This window comes from Sus scrofa, chromosome 4 (assembly GCF_000003025.6).
Source record: "Sus scrofa isolate TJ Tabasco breed Duroc chromosome 4, Sscrofa11.1, whole genome shotgun sequence".
NCBI classification, from domain to species: domain Eukaryota; kingdom Metazoa; phylum Chordata; class Mammalia; order Artiodactyla; family Suidae; genus Sus; species Sus scrofa.
The window spans coordinates 46,762,452-46,780,567 of NC_010446.5; the positions used below are offsets into that span (position 1 = coordinate 46,762,452).

At 42.5% G+C, this 18,116-nt stretch overlaps 1 protein-coding gene across 1 annotated transcript in view; it reads right to left on the reverse strand.

Annotated features, from left to right (window-relative positions):
- The window catches only part of DECR1 (2,4-dienoyl-CoA reductase 1), a 36,069-nt gene extending 31,093 nt beyond the window's left edge, over positions 1 to 4,976 (reverse strand). The window contains 1 exon segment of the mRNA NM_001190232.2: positions 4,895 to 4,976. Within this exon segment, the coding sequence (NP_001177161.2) occupies positions 4,895 to 4,942 (48 nt within the window). The 5' untranslated portion in view covers positions 4,943 to 4,976.

An 18,116-nucleotide genomic window follows, 5' to 3' on the forward strand; every position in this document is an offset into this window, starting at 1 on the left:
ACCTCTCTCAAGGTTAAGAATCCAGCATTGCCATGAGCTATGGTGTGGGTCAAAGATGCCACTTGGATCCCACATTGCTGTGGCTGTGGTTTATGCCAGCAGCTCCAATTCAACCTCTAGCCTAGGAACTTCCAAATGCCACATAAGCAGCCCTTAAAAAAAAAAAAAAAAAAAAAAAGATTACACTGTGGAATATTGAGATGGGTAAAGAAAGATTTCTGAGGCTTTATGGATAGACAATAATAATAATAATTTTTTTTTGTCTTTTTTGTTGTTGTTGTTGTTGTTGCTATTTCTTGGGCCACTCCCATGGCATATGGAGGTTCCCAGGCTAGGGGTTGAATCGGAGCTGTAGACACCGGCCTACGCCAGAGCCACAGCAACGCGGGATGCGAGCCGCGTCTGCAACCTACACCACAGCTCACGGCAACGCCGGATCGTTAACCCACTGAGCAAGGGCAGGGACCGAACCCGCATCCTCATGGTTCCTAGTCAGATTCGTTAACCACTGCGCCACGACGGGAACTCCATTATAGTAATAATTTTTAAAACTCAAAACACAAACAAGGAAAAAACACCCAGATGGCCTTACAAAGGACAATGAAACGATGTTGACTAATTCCATGCGAAAAATAAATGTGATACATTCCAGCAAAATTATGCCTATTCCCCCCCCATCCTTTTACAAACACAAACAAATGCCCAGAATGATGCTCACCAAATGTTATTTCTGGGTGGCCAGAAATGTTATTTCTGGTTATTTCTAGGTGGCGAGTTCGAGGGACCCATGTTACTTTGTTTTAATTTAACTGTATTACTTGAATTTATATTGGCCAAGCAGCATTTTTGGAAAAATAGTAGTTAGGAGTTCCCTGGTGGCCTAGCCATTAAAGGATCCAGTGTTGTCACTGCTGTGGCTCAGGTCATGGCTGTGGTGTAGGTTTGGTCCCTGGCCCAGGAATTTCCACATGCTGTAGGTGCAGTGGAAAAAATTATTTTTAATTTTAAAAGTTGAAAAAAAAATTAGTAGTTTTACTCGATTAAAAAAAAGTATAGCAATGTGTACCACAGATATCAAAGAATGAATTTACAAAAGAATACTACTTTCTTTTTTAATTTAACCTTACATATAACATGAATTCTGATATTTCCTATTCTATTCCACTTTATTTCCTTTCTTTAAAAAAAAAAAAAATATTTTTTAGGGCTGCACCTTCGGCATAGAAGTTCCTAGGCTAGGGGTTGGTTTGGATCTGCAGCTGCTGGCCTATGCCACAGCCACAGCAACAAGGGATCCTAATTGCATCTGCATGAGCTAGAGGCAACACTGGATCCTTAATCCACTGAGTGAGGCCAGGGATGAAACCAACATCCTTACAGATACTTATGTCAGGTTCCTAACCGGCTGAGCCACAACGGGAACTCCTATTTTACTTAAACCCCTTTTGTTTCACTAAATTATTTCAAAGACCACTCACAAAATTGAAAAACATACATGAAACTATTAGCTCAAGGATGGCAGAGTTACTTTTCAAGTAAGGATCACCAAGTAATGTGTGAAACTTTGTATGCACTTAATTAGTATTTCCTGATAAACTATTGAATGAGTGAATGTCTTCCTCAGCAAAACTGAGAGCAAGCAACTTAAGGGCAGGGCTCAGAGTTCCCATCGTGGCTCAGCAGGCAAACCCAACTAGTATCCATGAGGATACGGGTTCAATCCCTGGCCTCACTTGGTGGGTTAAGGGTCTGGCATTGCCATGGTGTAGATTGCAGACATGGCTCGGATATGGGGTTGCTATGGCATAGGCCGACAGGTGCAGCTCTAATAGACCCCCATCCTGGGCATTTTCATAGGCAGCATGTGCAGCCCTAAAAAAAAAAAAAAAAAAAGAAGAAGCAGGGTTCATAATTTTTAAATCTTTGCATCCCCAGGGCTAGGCACAGAGCCAATTCTCATTAGTACCCCACCGAACTGAGGCCTACTAGCTAACAGCACTAATATTGCACTGAACTGAGACCTACCAGCTAACAGCACAATATAGCACTTCATAAATAGGATGTATAACAAATGAAACATTTCTCATGGATCTTAGTAACTAAAATATTCAAATCAGGGGCTCTAATTGTAACAACTTGTATTTGCCAACATAAATATATTCCCTGGATCAACCTCTCACTTCACAAATGTGAAGATTTTCTCCTCCCAGGAACTCATTCACACAGAAGCCTGAATGTGCTAGAAAGGAAATGTAACAGGGAAGATCAAATCTGACTCCATTTAGATCTGTTTCTTTTAACTTTAACCTTTGTGCTCTGTTGCCTGTGCTTAGTCATACTCTGCACCTTATGTAACAGAATGTTGCCTATAGCCTGAACAGACTAGCCTATTCTTAAGGCTATGGACTTTAAGAGTATTACAAAAAAAGTTGCAAAACAAGGAGTTCCCTCCTGGCTCAGTGGCTAACAAATCCAACTAGGAACCATGAGGTTCCCGGGTTCGATCCCTGGCCTTGCTCAGGGGGTTAAGGATCCGGCATTGCCATGAGCTGTGGTGTAGGTTGCAGACGCGGCTTGGATCCCGAGTTGCTGTGGCTATGGCGTAGGCTGGCGGCTACAGCTCCAATTAGACGCCTAGCCTGGGAACCTCCACATGCCAGGGGAGCTTCCCTAGAAAAGGCAGAAAAAAAAGTTGCAAAGCAGAGAATAGTTGGAGGTTTGACCTGACCTACCTGGACAGCTACAAGAACAAAGGCTCCCACACCAAGAAAGTTGCAACAACTAACAACTAACTTACCTCCTTCACCCTGCCTTTAAAAGGGCTCTGCTTAAAGCCTTCAGAGAGTTCCGGGATTTGGGGGGGCACAAGGCACCCCTTTTCATGGCCCTGCAATGAAATTTTTCTGCTCCAAACTCTGGTATTTCGGTATTGTTTGGTCTTACTGATTTTTGGGCACATGAATTTGCATTTGGTTAACACAAATCTGACTCCATATTGATCTGCTCCTTTTACTTTAATCTTTGTCCTCTGTCACTTGTGCTTAGTCATCCTGGATGCTGCCTACAGACCAAAACTTACAGGATAGTGAGCCTGGACTTGGTAACAAGATTATAATTAATTTCTTTTGTCCTTTTTTTTTTTTTTTTTTTTTTTTTAGGGCCACACTAGCAGCATGTGGAGGTTCCCAGGCTAGCGGTCTAATTGGAACTGTAGCCACCAGCCTACACCAGAGCCACAGCAATGCCAGATCCAAGCCGCATCTGCGACCTACACCACAGCTCACAGCAACGCTGGATCCTTAACTCACTGAGCAAGGCCAGGGATCGAACCTGCAACCTCATGGTTCCTAGTCAGATTCGTTTCCGCTGAGCCACAATGGGAACTCCGTAATTAATTTTTAAAAGAGTTCATTTTCTCCCTCTCATACTGTATTGTCTAATAGTATTAGAAGAACTGGGATAAGGTTACTACAATTCAAATGATATGTGTTTAAAAAAAAAAAAAAAAAACTGAAGACTTCTACTTTACAGAGCCACTGTAGGATCCAAATGAGAGTTCTTTAAGATCAGAAAATACATCCATCTTTTACAAGAAGCTAAATCTTTACAGGAAGAGAAAAATATTATCAATAAAACCCTAGCCTTGAACAAATCTCACTTTTTAAAAGGAAGCTGTCTTTTACTTCAGATTCACTATGCCATTTCCTGTGGTTACATTTGGAATTTGTCCATGTTTTCCAAAAAAAGAGTCTGCCCTTTGTGTTGAACTGAAAAAAGTTTTTCACAGTTGGCAGAATAATTTTTCTAAACTGGCTAAGGAAATTGTGATTTCTGGTTTAGTTTCATTTAGCTAAGTTTTTTGTTTGTTTGTTTGTTTGTTTGTTTTAATCTAGTTGGTGAAAGGGACCATCCTGGATATTATAGCTTCATTTTCCTTTCTCTTTCTTCACCCCTCCCACTTACTTTATTTGCAAATTTTATTTTGACTAAGAGAGATGTCGACAATACAAAACAAAATTGGAGTTCCCTTAGTGGCTCAGTGGTTAACGAATCTGACTAGGAACCATGAGGTTGAGGGTTCAATCCCTGGCCTTGCTCAGTGGGTTAAGCATCCTGTGTTGCAGTGAGGTGTGGATGCCAAGTTGCTGTGGCTCTGGCTAGGCCAGTGGCTACAGCTCCAGTTAGACCCCTAGCCTGGGAACCTCTATATGCTGCAGCAGTGGCCCAAGAAATGGCAAAAAAAAGACAAAAACAAAAAATTATGAGGAAGCCTGCCTGAGATGCAGTTCTGCCAGCATTATCTCTAGGAAGGGAACTATAAAGAGCTGGATTTTCTTTATTTTTTTAATGTGAATATGTTTGTATTAATGTTTAACTGCACAACTAACACTTTTCATTAAAAAACAAAACAAAACAAAAAACAGACAACTGCAGATAAGGCCAATGCTCCCTCCAGTCCCCACTCCCCCACCTGGTCCCCCTCTCCTACCTCAAAGGGCAAGTATGTAGTGTCCGTCTCTTTTCCTATTTACACACAACTTTGAAACTTCTAAGAATGGGAAACCTTTGAGAATTGGCGTGCCCTCCCCACCCCCCTACACACAAACACAAACGTATACCAGGACGTCCTCCGACAACAGCCTAACATTACTTTTCTCCTTAAACCTAGTCGCAGGGCTCGCGCTCTTCGCGAGATTCCCTCCAGGCCCCAGTGTTTTCTCCTCTCTCCGCCTGACACACTGTCCTGGCTGCCCCCACCAGGGGCTGCGGATCCAGGTTATGCGCTTCTCCCGGTGACCAGGCAACCCCCCACCCCGTCTTGCTCAGCGCGCACCCGGGACAGAGTGCTCGCGAGGGTCGCGCGGGAACCTGGGCCGTCCCAGCGCCGCCTTACCCGCCGAGGACCGTGTCCAGGGGCGAAAACCCGGCCTAGCAGCGCCATGTTTTGTCTCTCCGCGCAGGAACGCGCGGGGGCGCAAGGGGCCGGCCTGAAATACCCAGGCTCCACAAACTGGGCGGGGAGCAGGCTGGCCTTGGCAGCGGTTTGGCCCCTAGCGGCCAGGACGGCCTGCCGTAGAAGGACGGCCCTTCTACATGGGTCTGAGCCCAAGGGCACTGCCCAGCTTGACCTCTCCCATACGTTTTCTTGTTCTCTATTTACCTTGTCTGTGGATTGTAAAAATAATGTTAAGGCCAGTAATAGCGCTTTAGATGGCCTTGGGTGGGTGGATGAATTGACTGTGCCAGAAAAGTGCAGATTGCAGAAAGACGTGGCATGTGTATACTGCCCAGGTGCTTGTCAATAATTTATGTTTATTCCTTCGGTGCCTAAGTCCAAGCTGAACCGCACATCGGCAATAATATAGTAAAGACACAGCTTCCCTTTGCCTAATTAGGGGAAAGTGGCTGAAATCTAATAAAAAGCTGGGCAGCTTTGACTTTTCCAGGGACAAAATGCCCTTTAACACTGAGAGATAGCAGGGAAAGGCAGGTTTATCCTTTTCTTTTCTTTTCTTTTCTTTTTTTTTTTAGGGCTGCATTGGAGGCATGTGGACGTTCCTGGGCTAGGGGTCATGTTGGAGCTGCAGCTGCTGGCCTGTGCCACAGCTTGTGGCAAGGCCAGATCCTTAACCCATTGAGCAAGGCCAAGGATAGAACCCCCATCCTCATGGATATTAGTCGGGCTCCTAACCTGCTGAAGCACAAACAGGAACTCTCTCCGTACTTCTGAAATGTGACTATTCATACCTAACAGAATTATTGTGAAGATTAAAAGAGGATGCATGTGAAGCCCCAGGGTCAGACTGATAGTATGTGACATTGAGAGTTTAAGCACCTTGCATTTTTTTTTTTTTTTTTTTTTTTTTTTGGCTTGCTTTCTTTCTCGGCCACAGCAGAGCCAACACCAAATCCCACTGTGCTTGGCCAGGGCATTGAACCTGTGTCCTGGAGCTGCAGAGATGCTAGAGATGCTACCAATCCCTTTGCACCACAGCTGGAACTATGCCTTGCATTTTCTAAGTGCTGAGGAAAAAAAAAATCAGCCCTGGACTTTCAGAAATTGGCCTGGCACTCACAGGTAGACCATGCTAATCTACCAGGCATAAACCAACGCTCAGAATACCAACTTCAAACAAGATTATTTTGAGGTCAGAAGGCAGGAGTCTACTTCACAGTTTTGTCTAAGCACAGACAAAAACAAGTTCACAGTTGTAATCAACAAAATACCTAACAACCCAGCTCTTGGCCAAGATAAGTGGCTATTTCTCTTGGCCAAGAAAAGAGGCAATTGCAACTTTTAACTTTTTTCCAGACTCTTCTTACTAGACATAAGATTTATTGAGATCCTCCTTCATAGAATTGCCTGTGCTTTCTGCCCACATCCAATTCCTACTTCCTTACACCATCTCCCAAATCATCCAACCAAAATCCAAATCCTGTAATAGGTTCTTTTTGACACATTTTTGCAGAGACTCATGATTTCCCATGATGTGTGTCCTATCTTAAAGGAAAAATTAAATAAACCCATCTGGTTCAACCTTAGGTGTGTCCCTGGTGGTCTTTGGCTGGAAGGCATTGACAGTGCCCTTATAGTGTTAATTCACTGTCTTAGTTTGGGTTCCTCCAAAGAAGACTCCTGAGATGAGGATCCAACCCAAGTGACTCATTTGGGAACACCAGGAAGAAAGAAGGCAGACAATACAGGTAGGTTATCCAGGTAGTTAACAATGTAGGCAACTAAAGCCAATGCCACAGGGAAACTCTGGAAGAAAACAGAGAACATTTACTGCTATGGACTGAATACTTATGTTCCCCAAATTTCATACGTTGAAATCATGACCCCCAGAGTGATGGTATTACAATGAGATGTTGGCAGTCCACAAACCAGAAAGGGGCTGTCTGCTGGTGGCACCCTGATCATGGACTTCCAGCCTCCAGAACTGTAAGCAATGAATTTCTGCTGTTTATGAGCCATTCAGTCTATTGTATTTTGTTGCAGCAGCATGAATGGACTAACATACATGCTTCAGAGAAATCCCACCTTCTCATGATCCTGACAGTGAAGGAGAGATATAGGGTTCTAAAGATGACTAAGGTTGAATTTACAATCACAGACTGATGGATAAGGGCTGAAAATGGGAACAAATAAAATAATATTGCTTTCTCTCATTAATATGAGGTTGAAAAATCACACACACTATACCAGAATGTAACACAAAAGAAATGGCCGTATTAATTTATATTTGTCTTGAAATCAAAGAGCCTAAAATCATATCATGATTTATGCTTATCCCTCCTCATACACCCCAGCTCCTCACACCTTCCCCCTCCCATCTCCATTGCACATACACACAGATACCTACACTTCCACCTTAGTGTGGCTGCCTCTCACCCCTATTTTCAGGAGATAGCTTAAATGTCATTTTCTCAGAAAGTTGCCTTGACTTCTGGGCTGGTCTAGGTCTCCATACTAGAGGCGCTACAGATTTGTATCCTCAAAAGACAGACATTTTGGTAAGTTCTATCATGTGTGATTCCCATCTCTCTCTCACACACACACACACACACACACATGTATGGTGCATTATAATTGTAAATACTGTATTGTTGAATATTCCAGACAAAGGAATGTTGGAAACCACTGAACTGCTGAACTCTGCAGAAAGCAAACTTGGTGGAGTTCCCGTCATGGCGCAGTGGTTAACGAATCCAACTAGGAACCATGAGGTTGCGGGTTCAGTCCCTGCCCTTGCTCAGTGGGTTAACGATCCAGCATTGCCGTGAGCTGTGGTGTAGGTTGCAGACGCGGCTCGGATCCCGCGTTGCTGTGGCTCTGGCTTAGGCCGGCGGCTACAGCTCCTATTGGACCCCTAGCCTGGGAACCTCCATATGCCGCGGGAGCGGCCCAAGAAATAGCAAAAAGACAAAAAAAAGAAAGAAAGAAAGAAAGCAAACTTGTAGTGCAAAAGCAAGATAAGCCAAGGAATGCTTGTGAAGGCAAAAGCCAGATAAGCATGTTTGCTGACACAGAGTTCTAAAGTGCAGGGTCTCCAGTCAAAAGAAAACAAGAGGCTTATATGTTAACTAAGTTGTTCTTTAGGCAACTGCACTATATCCTAAATGTGCACACCTGTGACTTTTATTGCTAGTAGTCTCCCTAAATCTCACTAAGAGATAGCTTCGACACTCCTTATGCCTGCTTTTGCTCACTAACCTAAACACATCACTTTCCCTAATAAAAGTCCTGTGGGCTAAACCCTAGGGTCCTTTGTTCAGAGAAACAGAGTGCCTCCTGGTTCCCAACTTTTAAAATGTAAAAGAGTCTCTTGTGTTTTATATGCCACACTGTCCCTCTTTCAGGATCTCCCATGGACCTGCAGCACAAGACCCAGCAAAGAAAACTTCTATTATGATTATGCATCCGTGAAACCATATCGTCTGCTTACAGTTTACACAATTGATCCTAGCTTCTTTCAATCCCCATATACTTCCAGGACTGGACACCATCAGATACATCTGAGACAGGCTGGGACCTAGTACTTGGGACCCTTTGGGGCAGTGGCTGCAAAGCTTGCACCTGGACAAACATCTCCTCAAGCAACAAAATACAAAGAAATGAAAAGGGACTAAAAATAACTGTGTTGGGGCAAATTATGGGCAAGAAGATACAAAAAAAAAAAAAACCCAAAAACAAAAAAATCCCACCTAAAACCCAACTGCCATTTCTGAAAAGCCAAAAGCAAAAGCAAGATATCAGAAGCAAAAGCAGGGTACCACTCATGCCACCTGCACACAACACTACCAAAGGGGTGGGCAGAATGCACCTCTGGCCAGACCACTAGACCCACACCTATTCTTGCCCCATATTAGGAACCAGCTTGCCCTCCCCAGCAAGTGAGCAAGTAAGGGAAATTGTTTATTTTCACTGTCCACTGCTGCAGCAGCATCCCCAGTAAAGCCTTGCCTGAATTTTCCTGTCTGGCCTCTTATCAATTTTCATTAATTAGGAAGCCAAAGAGCCCCAGATGGTAACACATCTGTATCTCAATACCACCTATAACCCTGGACATGGATGTCACAAGTTATAGAGAAAGTATACTTCTGGAAGATAGTCCTATAGCAGGACAACTAAAATTTCGTTACTTCTATACAGAAGAGACAACAAACCCAAACTGCAAAATATTTCTCCATTTAGACCTAGTCTAACCTGTCCTCAATTCAACTTCCTCTTAGCAAATCCCAAAGTTGTGGTAGTTATTCCAACATCATCCTGAAAAGGATGGAACAGGATAGTTACACAGGTAGTTGTAGAAGTCCCAGTAGGGGGCCATAGATAGAGAGGTGAACAGGGAACTTTAGGAGATCAATGTAAGTTAATAATCACTCAAGAAAGCTATCAGAATGAAACAGGCTTGTTTAACCATAAAACCACAAAAAGCATGAGATACATCTCAGGTCATTAAATGAAAGATAAAATGAGGCCTGCATTCATGTTCATGAGGATAATGATCCTTAGGACCAATGACAGGAATTTAAGGGAAAGATGACATTCCTGAGTAGGATACCTTCATTATATGGAAACCTGAGATGATTCAACATATTTTAGTATATGTTACCACCCTTCTGCTGATTTGAATAAGCACCATGACAGTCCTAGTTCGATCTCATAGGGTCAGATACTCTCATACTCATTATGAAGGAGGAGTTAATGATGTAATCCTGATGTCTACTCAAAGAAAGAGAAAGAAGGCAATTTCCTCCTCCATCCGACCCTTCCTTGGATTACAAAAATGTAGTCCACCTAATCCTCAGGGCAGAGCCTCCTTGCCTGCTCACTTGCATCTCTCACAAGCATCTTATCTTAATAAATCTATTTCTTGCATATCACATTGTCTCTCACTGAATCCTTTCTGCATTGAGACAGGAAGAACCTGAACCTCAGTAAGTTCAGACAGCAGGTGAGTGATTCTAATTTAAAAACATGGGTTCAAGTCCCAATCTGGCTTTTGACTTGGGAAGATTCAAGTCCCAATCTGGGTTTAGGCTGGGTTCAAGTCCTGGCACATGGGTTCAAGTCCCAGTCTGGGTTCTGGCTAGGTTCAAGCCATTTTTGCTGTCAGTTTCACTACCAAGTCATAGAGTAGGGGCATGAAAAAAAGAGACCATTCCAAATGCAATGAGTTATTTCAATTAGGCAAGAGCCATGGGGTCTGACTTTAATCCTCAAGCTAATATTTCTCAACTTTCTTTTGTGTGTCAGATGTGATAAATATTCTATGCACACATTTCTGTAATCCTCATGAGTGTTTATGAGGTTTATACTATTATTATCCTCATTTGGAAAACTGATGCACGGAACAATTAGTCAAGCTTCCCAGCTAATAAATAATAGTAATGGAATCTGAGCCCAGACCTGTTTGGATCTGGGGCACAGCTCTCAGCCATTGTATTATACTCTCTGCTAGTAGAGTGTAGACATGGGAATCAGATTGCTGAAATTCAAGCCAAGGTACATGTCTCACTAGATGCCTAATGTTTAGAGAGTTATGAATTCTGTTTGCTTTTCTTATCTGCAAATTACCGATATTAAAACTGTTATCTCATAGGTTTAAATGAGATTTTTTTTTTAGAGCCACACCCATGGCATATGGAGATTCCCAGGCTAGGGGTCCAATCAGAGCTACAGCTGCCAGTCTACCCCACAGCAACAGCAATGCAGCATCCGAGATGCATCTGCAACCTACACCATGGCTCACAGCAATGCCAGATCCTTTACCCACTGAGCGAGGCCAGAGATCGCACCTGCAACCTCACGGTTTCTAGACAATTTGTTTCCACTGTGCCATCATGGGAACTCCATAAATGAGATAATATTTTTAAAGCACTTAGAACAAGGCCTGGCACATAGAAAACAGTCAGTAAACCCTATTATCATGCACATGGACAAAGGCAGTTGTTAACCCACAATTAGGAGCAAATCCCTGGCATCACTATATAATGTTTTTATTTTCTTATGGAACTGAGTCAGAATAATAATTCAGGTAGTCATCGTAGAAGCATGGGCTTTGATGCATTATTAGATATGGCTCCTGATTAACATTTGTGGCTTAAGGGCTCCAAGGAGTAACATCCATACAGGCCTTGGCTACTATAGGGAGTGTACCTACACCCAGATGGACATTAATCTCTAACCCCCTGTGACTCAGTTTATGGGGAAGAAAAAGGTCAAAGAAACCACAAGATTCATGGCACATTTCCAGCCCTAAGAACCCTATTGGACAAGGACTGATATAGGTAACTGGGCAAGGCCAGTGGGAGAAAACCACATCTTTCTGTGTTGCAGAAACTGTGACAGCAGAAAGAGACAAACAGCACTTGGAGATGCAGAATAGCAGGGTTTATTCAGCACCAATGTGGGCTCAGAGGAATCGCCTCCAGAGTTTGAGCACCTGGTCTTTGTTCTGGGTAGCTTTTATACAATACAGACTTCTGGGTCTTGTTTTTCCCACCCAAGCAGTCTGGCCCTCCCCCTTCGCCAGAGCAGACAGTGTTCCTGCCTAAGAAGGAGAGTAAACAAGATTACAAAACTGAAACTGAGAAGCAATGCTTGGAGCGCTGCTAGCAGATTTGCTAGGAAGCACTTAAGGCACATAATTGCTACAAGATTACAAGAAGGGTGGTATGGGGCAAGCAAAGCTGCTGACAGGCACATAGCTGCCTCCTAAGCTGGGGTGGGTGGGGGTTATTTCTTTAGTTAAAACTCTTACATCATCTGGACCACACGTTGGTATCCCCCATCTTTAAGGGATAAAAACCCCTATAAGACAATAGAGAGAAGGAGCTCTTCTCCCCCCTCCCATCTGTCCTGGGAGGTATTTGCTTTCCTGTAATAAAGACTTTGCTTGGCTGCTGCCTGTGTGTTCTCCAAGTTCATTCTTTGGCTGCATTAACAAGAACCCAGCTTCTGGTACGTTCTTTCCAGAATCAGAACCACAGGTTCTAACTGTTAAGCAAGTTCAACAAGATTATTACCCAAAAGATAAACTATCCCAAGGAAGGAAAAAAAGGGGGGGGAGGAACAAACTTACAAAATTCTTACTGAAGCACTGTTGTTTAGAAATTACCTTTCAATGCTGTTTAATATTTTTTGTCACAGAGTTTTTTTTTTAAACCTAACAGTATCCAAAATAAGCTTATCAAGTTGTGTTTGTATATAATTTCACCTCAGGACTTCTGCTCTAGGGGAGGAGGTTGAAGAGGGTGATTAACCTCACTGAGTTTGTTGATGTAAGGAGGATACAATTTAAAAGTAACAGACGATTCTCCCTGTTGAAAATAAGAACAAGACTTCTTCTTTCGACTTAAACAAAAAATTGTACAACCTGAAGTTGAGATTCAAGTTTTATTTGGGGAAAAATTAGGACTTAAGCCCAGGAGACAGCATCTCAGGTAGCCCTGAAAAACCACTCCAAGGAGGCAGGGGGGAAATCTAGGAAATATGAGTTTTTGCAACAAAGGGAGTGTAGTAGGAAAAAAAGATTTACAGATAACCAGATTTACAGAAAAAGATATACAGAAAAGCAGTTTCTGTGGATTTACAGGAATCACTCCTTTGATACGCAACTAGCTGTAGGGTAGTATTCTTTCTTTTCTGAGTTCCATCAGGGGTCACTGGCCTACCCTTGGGAGTGGTTGACCCGGGACATCTTTTGTTTTATCCACCAACTATAGCCCATGAAGCAGTATTTAAGACAGTTTTGAAATATCATCCCAAAGAGAAAAGGGGAAATATCAAGATATAAGTGATAAAGTTGAAGGGGGAGGTGCAGGCAGCATGCAAACATTTTACAAAGTTTGCTGCTGGTCTCTTGAAGGTTACTACTAGTCACAAAGAGCAGACATCACCAAGAAGGGTTTTAGTGTTTCTAGATATGAGGACATGCAAGAAGTGGGCTCAGAAAAATCTTCTCCTAGGAGATGGGATTAAGATGGTAAAATAGAAGGACTGGAGCTCAATGTCTCTCCTAGAAACAACAAAATCTACAACCAAATGCTGAGCAATCTTCAACCAAATGGACAAGAAACATTCAAAAAAATATCCTACTCCAAAAGACAAAGAGGAGACCACATTAGAGGTAGGAGGGGAGATTATGTGATATAAGCAACCCTTTACCTCCTGGGTAGGAAGCCCCACAGACTGGAAAGTAACTGTATCACAGAGACTCACCTATGGGATTGACAGTTCTGAGCCCCACATTAAACCCCCACGTGTGGGGATCTGGGACTGGGAGAAAGAGCCCCCAGAGCATCTGGCATTGAAGGCCACTGGGGTCTGTGCATAGGATCTTCATGGGACTGGGGGAAATGGAGATCCCATTCTTAAAAGGTGCACATAGAATTTCACATGTGCTGGGTCCCAGGGCAAAGCAAAGTCTCCATAGGAATCTGGGTCAGACCTGACTGCAATTCTTAGAGAACCTCCTGGGAAAACAGGAGTGAATGTGGCTTGCTGTGGGGGAAGGATATTGGAGGCAAAGCTCTTGGGAATATGCCTTTTTCTGGAGGTGGCCATTTAGGGAAAATTTGGGGGGTGGGGCAGACACCAGAAGTAAGAGAGGCTACAACTCTATTATCCATAAAAGAAGTCACCACACCAAAAACATATAAAAATGAAAAGACAGAGAACTACAACTCAGATGAGGGAGAAAGGAAAATCCCCAGAAAATCAGCTAAGTGGTGAGGAGATTCTCAGCCTACAGGAAAAAGACTTTAGATTGTTGATGCTGAAGATGATGCAAGACATTGGAAATAAGCTGGAGGCAAAGAGGAATAATTTACAGGAAACACTGACCAAAGAGATACAAGATATAAAACTGAAACAAGGAGAGATGCAAAATACAATAACTGAAACAAGAAACTCACTAGAAGCAGCCAACAGCAGAATACAAGATGCAGAAGAACGAATAAGCAAGGTGGAGGACAGATTAGTGGAAATTACAGATGCAGAACAGAAAAGAGAATAAAGATTGAAAACAAGTGAAGAGTTTCTGGGACAACGTGAAACGCGCCAACATCCGTATTATAGGGGTTCCAGAAGGAGAAGAGAGAAGGGGACAGAAAAAATATTCCAAGAGATAATAGCCAAAAACTTCCCTCACATGGGAAAGGAACCACTCCCTCAAATCCAGGAAGCACAACGAGTACCATATAAAATAAACCCAAGGAGGAATACCCCAAGACATATATGAATTGAACTGACCAAAATGAAAGACAAAGAGAAGATATTGAAAGTAGCTAGGGAAAAGAAACAGATAATATACAAGGGAACCCAATAAGGTTATTGGCGGATTATTCAGCAGAAACTCTGCAGGCCAGAGGGAGCTTCCTAATATACTTGATGTAATGAAAGGAAAAAACCTCCAACCAAGATTACTTTACCCAGCAAGGCTCTCATTCAGATTTGAAAATCAAAAGCTTCACAGATAAGCAAAAGAGAAGAGAATTCAGCAACACTAAACCAGCTTTACAACAAATACTAAAGGAACTTCTCTAGGCAGAAAAGAAAAGGCTACAACAGGAAACAAAAATCCCACAAATGACGAGGCTCGCCAGTAAAGGTATATATGCAGTAAAGATACGAAATCATCCATGCACAATTATGCCACAAAATCAGAAATCATGAGAAGAGTTGGGTACAAATGCAGGATACTGGAGATGCACTTGCAATTAAGAGACCAACAACTTCAAACAATCTCATATATATATAGACTCATATCAAAACTTCAGAATAACTGCAAACCAAAAATCTACAACGGATACACAAACAAATAAGAAAAATCAACTCAAATACAACACTAAAGATAGTCATCAAACCACACACAAGAGGAGAAAACAAGAGAAGAAGGGAAGAAAAAAGAGAAACAAAAACAAAACCACTGAAACTTTACAACAAAATGTCTCTGGACAAGGAGAGTGAGAGAAGTTCTTCCAACAAATGGAAGAACTACTTGATGAAGCACTCTTCATTCCAGGAAGAAGGACCACCCAGAACCAGTCCTGGGGCCAGTAAACACCAGCTTTGAGAAACAATACAAGCTTGCCTCTACCCTGATCCTATCTACAGACCTGATCCTTATTTCATTCGCCAAACTATAAAACCACCTCCTAATCCCTTCCAAAGGGGACACAGTCTTTAAGGCATTAGCCTGCTGTGGCCCCCTTTGCCTGGCAAAGCAATAAGGCTACCTTTTTCTCTCTACCCAAAATTATGTCTCCACATTTCAATTCGGAACCAGCAGACAGAGGCAACACAAGTGCAAAATTTCAGTTCACAATTCCCCTTTTTTTTTTTTAAGCATTTACTTTAGAAAATCTGTAAACTGTAAATTCATTCTCTTTCTTTTTGAAATGTGTGTAAATCTTTTTTCAAAAAGGCTAAATTTCTTAATAGTTTACAACCCAGCAATGACTTTCTTGGAGACCTGGGGGCCATTTTTACTTATTTTTAAAATTTTTCCCCCTGGGGTCCATTTTTAGAAATGTAATTATCAAGGAAGAGAATGTCTCATCTCCTACTTTCTGTAAGAGGGTTGGAGCCTAACTTCAGAGGGACTTCACATTCAACCTGCAAGTTACCTCCTGTCATCAAGTTAAGAGAAGTTTATTTTTTCCTTTGGATAAAGCCAGTTAGTTAACCCAGAGGTCACATGAATTTAGGGTGAATAATGTGTGACAAACAGGGCTGTCAAGTCGCCTTACATGAAAACCAATTATTGTTTATCTTGACTACATGCATGAGATGGGTTGTATGTCTGCTTGGCAATTGGTGAAAAGAAATTCATACTTTTAACAAGACAAGAAAAATTTAAGCATAAAATTTTTCTCCGTCTATTTAGGCCTCCTTCCTCCCCTTTAATGTGTATTGTGCATTTGCTTTAACCAGATCTCCTTAGGAGATAACCTTCCTTTTTAATCTTGTAAGGCATCATCTAGACCCATTACTTATTTTGTACATTTAGATCGGAATTGTGTAAATGGTCAATATCTAATTTGGCATAAAACCCTTTGTCTCAAAAATGTATATAACTATGCTTTTATCTCTAACGGGCTGAGGAGTCCTCAGAGCTATTTCAAAGACTCTCTCAGGTTATAATTATCAGATTGGTTCAAATAAAATTTTCCCATTTCTTTCTTAGATCAACAATTGACTTTTTCTTTATAGATAAATGCATGGTGTAGCTGAAGGATATCAGTGATACCCACTAGAGGATACCTGGAGTCTATCCCAAACAAGCACTCAGTATCAGCATAGGCCCATTTAGCCCCACCAACTTCTCAATATTCCTTGTATGTTCCAGAGAGTTCTCCTGATATCTGGATGGGTTTTTGTTTTTTGTTTGTTTGTCTTTTCGCCTTTTTCTAGGGCTGCTCCCATGGCATATGGAGGTTCCCAGACTAGGGGTCTAATTGGAGCTGTAGCCGCCAGCCTACACCAGAGCCACAGCAACGCCAGATCCAAGCCGTGTCTGCAACCTACACCACAGCTCACGGCAACGCCAGATCCTTAACCCAATGAGCAAGGCCAGGGATCAAACCCACAAGCTCATGGTTCCTAGTTGGATTCCTTAATCACTGAGCCACAACACGAAATCCCAAAAGCTGATTTTTTTTTTTTTTTTGGTCTGTCTTTTTAGGGCTGCACCCACAGCATATGGAGGTTCCCAGGCTAGGGATCCAATTGGAGCTGTAGCCACCGACCTACACCACAGCCACAGCAATGCGGGATCCAAGCTGCCTCTGCAACCTACACCTCATGGATTTGTTTTAAATAATGATTCTTAAAATTCCATTTGAGTTTTACTTAAGACTTCCAGTCTTAAGAGGCATCAGTGCATTTCCTAGGTAGGGATTGAGAAGGATCTGGGTAGGAAGTCCAGGTAAACATAGGTGGCTGGGTTTTTTTGTTTTGTTTTGTTTTGTTTTTTTTAATTGAGAATAACAAGGAGTTCCTATTGTGGCTCAGTGGGTTAAGAACCCAACTAGTATTCATGAGAATGTGTGTTTGATTCCTAGCCTTGCTAAGCTATGGTGTAGGTTGCAGATGCAGCTTGGATCTGGGGTTGCTGTGGCTGTGGTGTAGGCTGCAACTGCAGCTCCAATTCACCCCCTCACCTGGGAACTTCCATATGCCACAGGTGCAGCCATAAAAAGAAAAGGGTGGGAAAGGAGAATAAGAAGTTGATATAAGGTCAGAACAAAACTTTTCTTAGTGAAATGAAAGACTGCATTATTCAGCTCTGAAGAACAAGATGTTCTCAGGTGACTAAGAACCTAGCAGAAGTGTCTAAGGATCAATTTTCATGACATGCAGTGAGGGCCCACAGAGAACCCCACTACAACCATTAAGTTAAGTGATGCTCTTTCAGAGATGCATGAGATAAGGGTTGATTGTCTAGTGCTCCAAGCACCCACAGTGGTTTTAGACTCTCAGTGGGAGAAACCAAGATACATAGAAGAGTCGAACCAATCCAAGAGCTATTTCCTGGGGAGCTGGACTCAGAAGCACACATCCAATCCACCACCATATTCTCAGAAAATTGTTCAGATCCTATGTAATATCCGAATTAGATTATCAAGGCAATAATGGGAAATTGTGCCTCAAAGACCAAACAGCTCCTGGACAGACAGTCACCCAGAGGGATACCAACTGGGTTTATATATTTTGCAAGTACTTATTTTTTGGGAGTTAAAGAAAACCCCACACTGAAATGGCCAAGATGGGGCTCTTTAGGTGTTACAAAACTGGTTTCTGCATGCATAGTTAGATAAAGCCTGTGGAAGTTAAGTTTATACCATGTCAATCAGTCTCCTGATTCCTGTCCTCTGGGTCTACTGAAAACAAGAATGGTAATAGCTTTCCTCTTTTCTAAAATTAGATTAGCAGGAGAGGAGTTCCCATCGTGGCGCAGTGGTTAACGAATCCGACTAGGAACCATGGGGTTGAGGGTTCGATCCCTGGCCTTGCTCAGTGGGTTAACGATCCGGCATTGCCGTGAGCTGTGGTGTAGGTTGCAGACACTGCTCGGATCCCACATTGCTGTGGCTCTGGCGTAGGC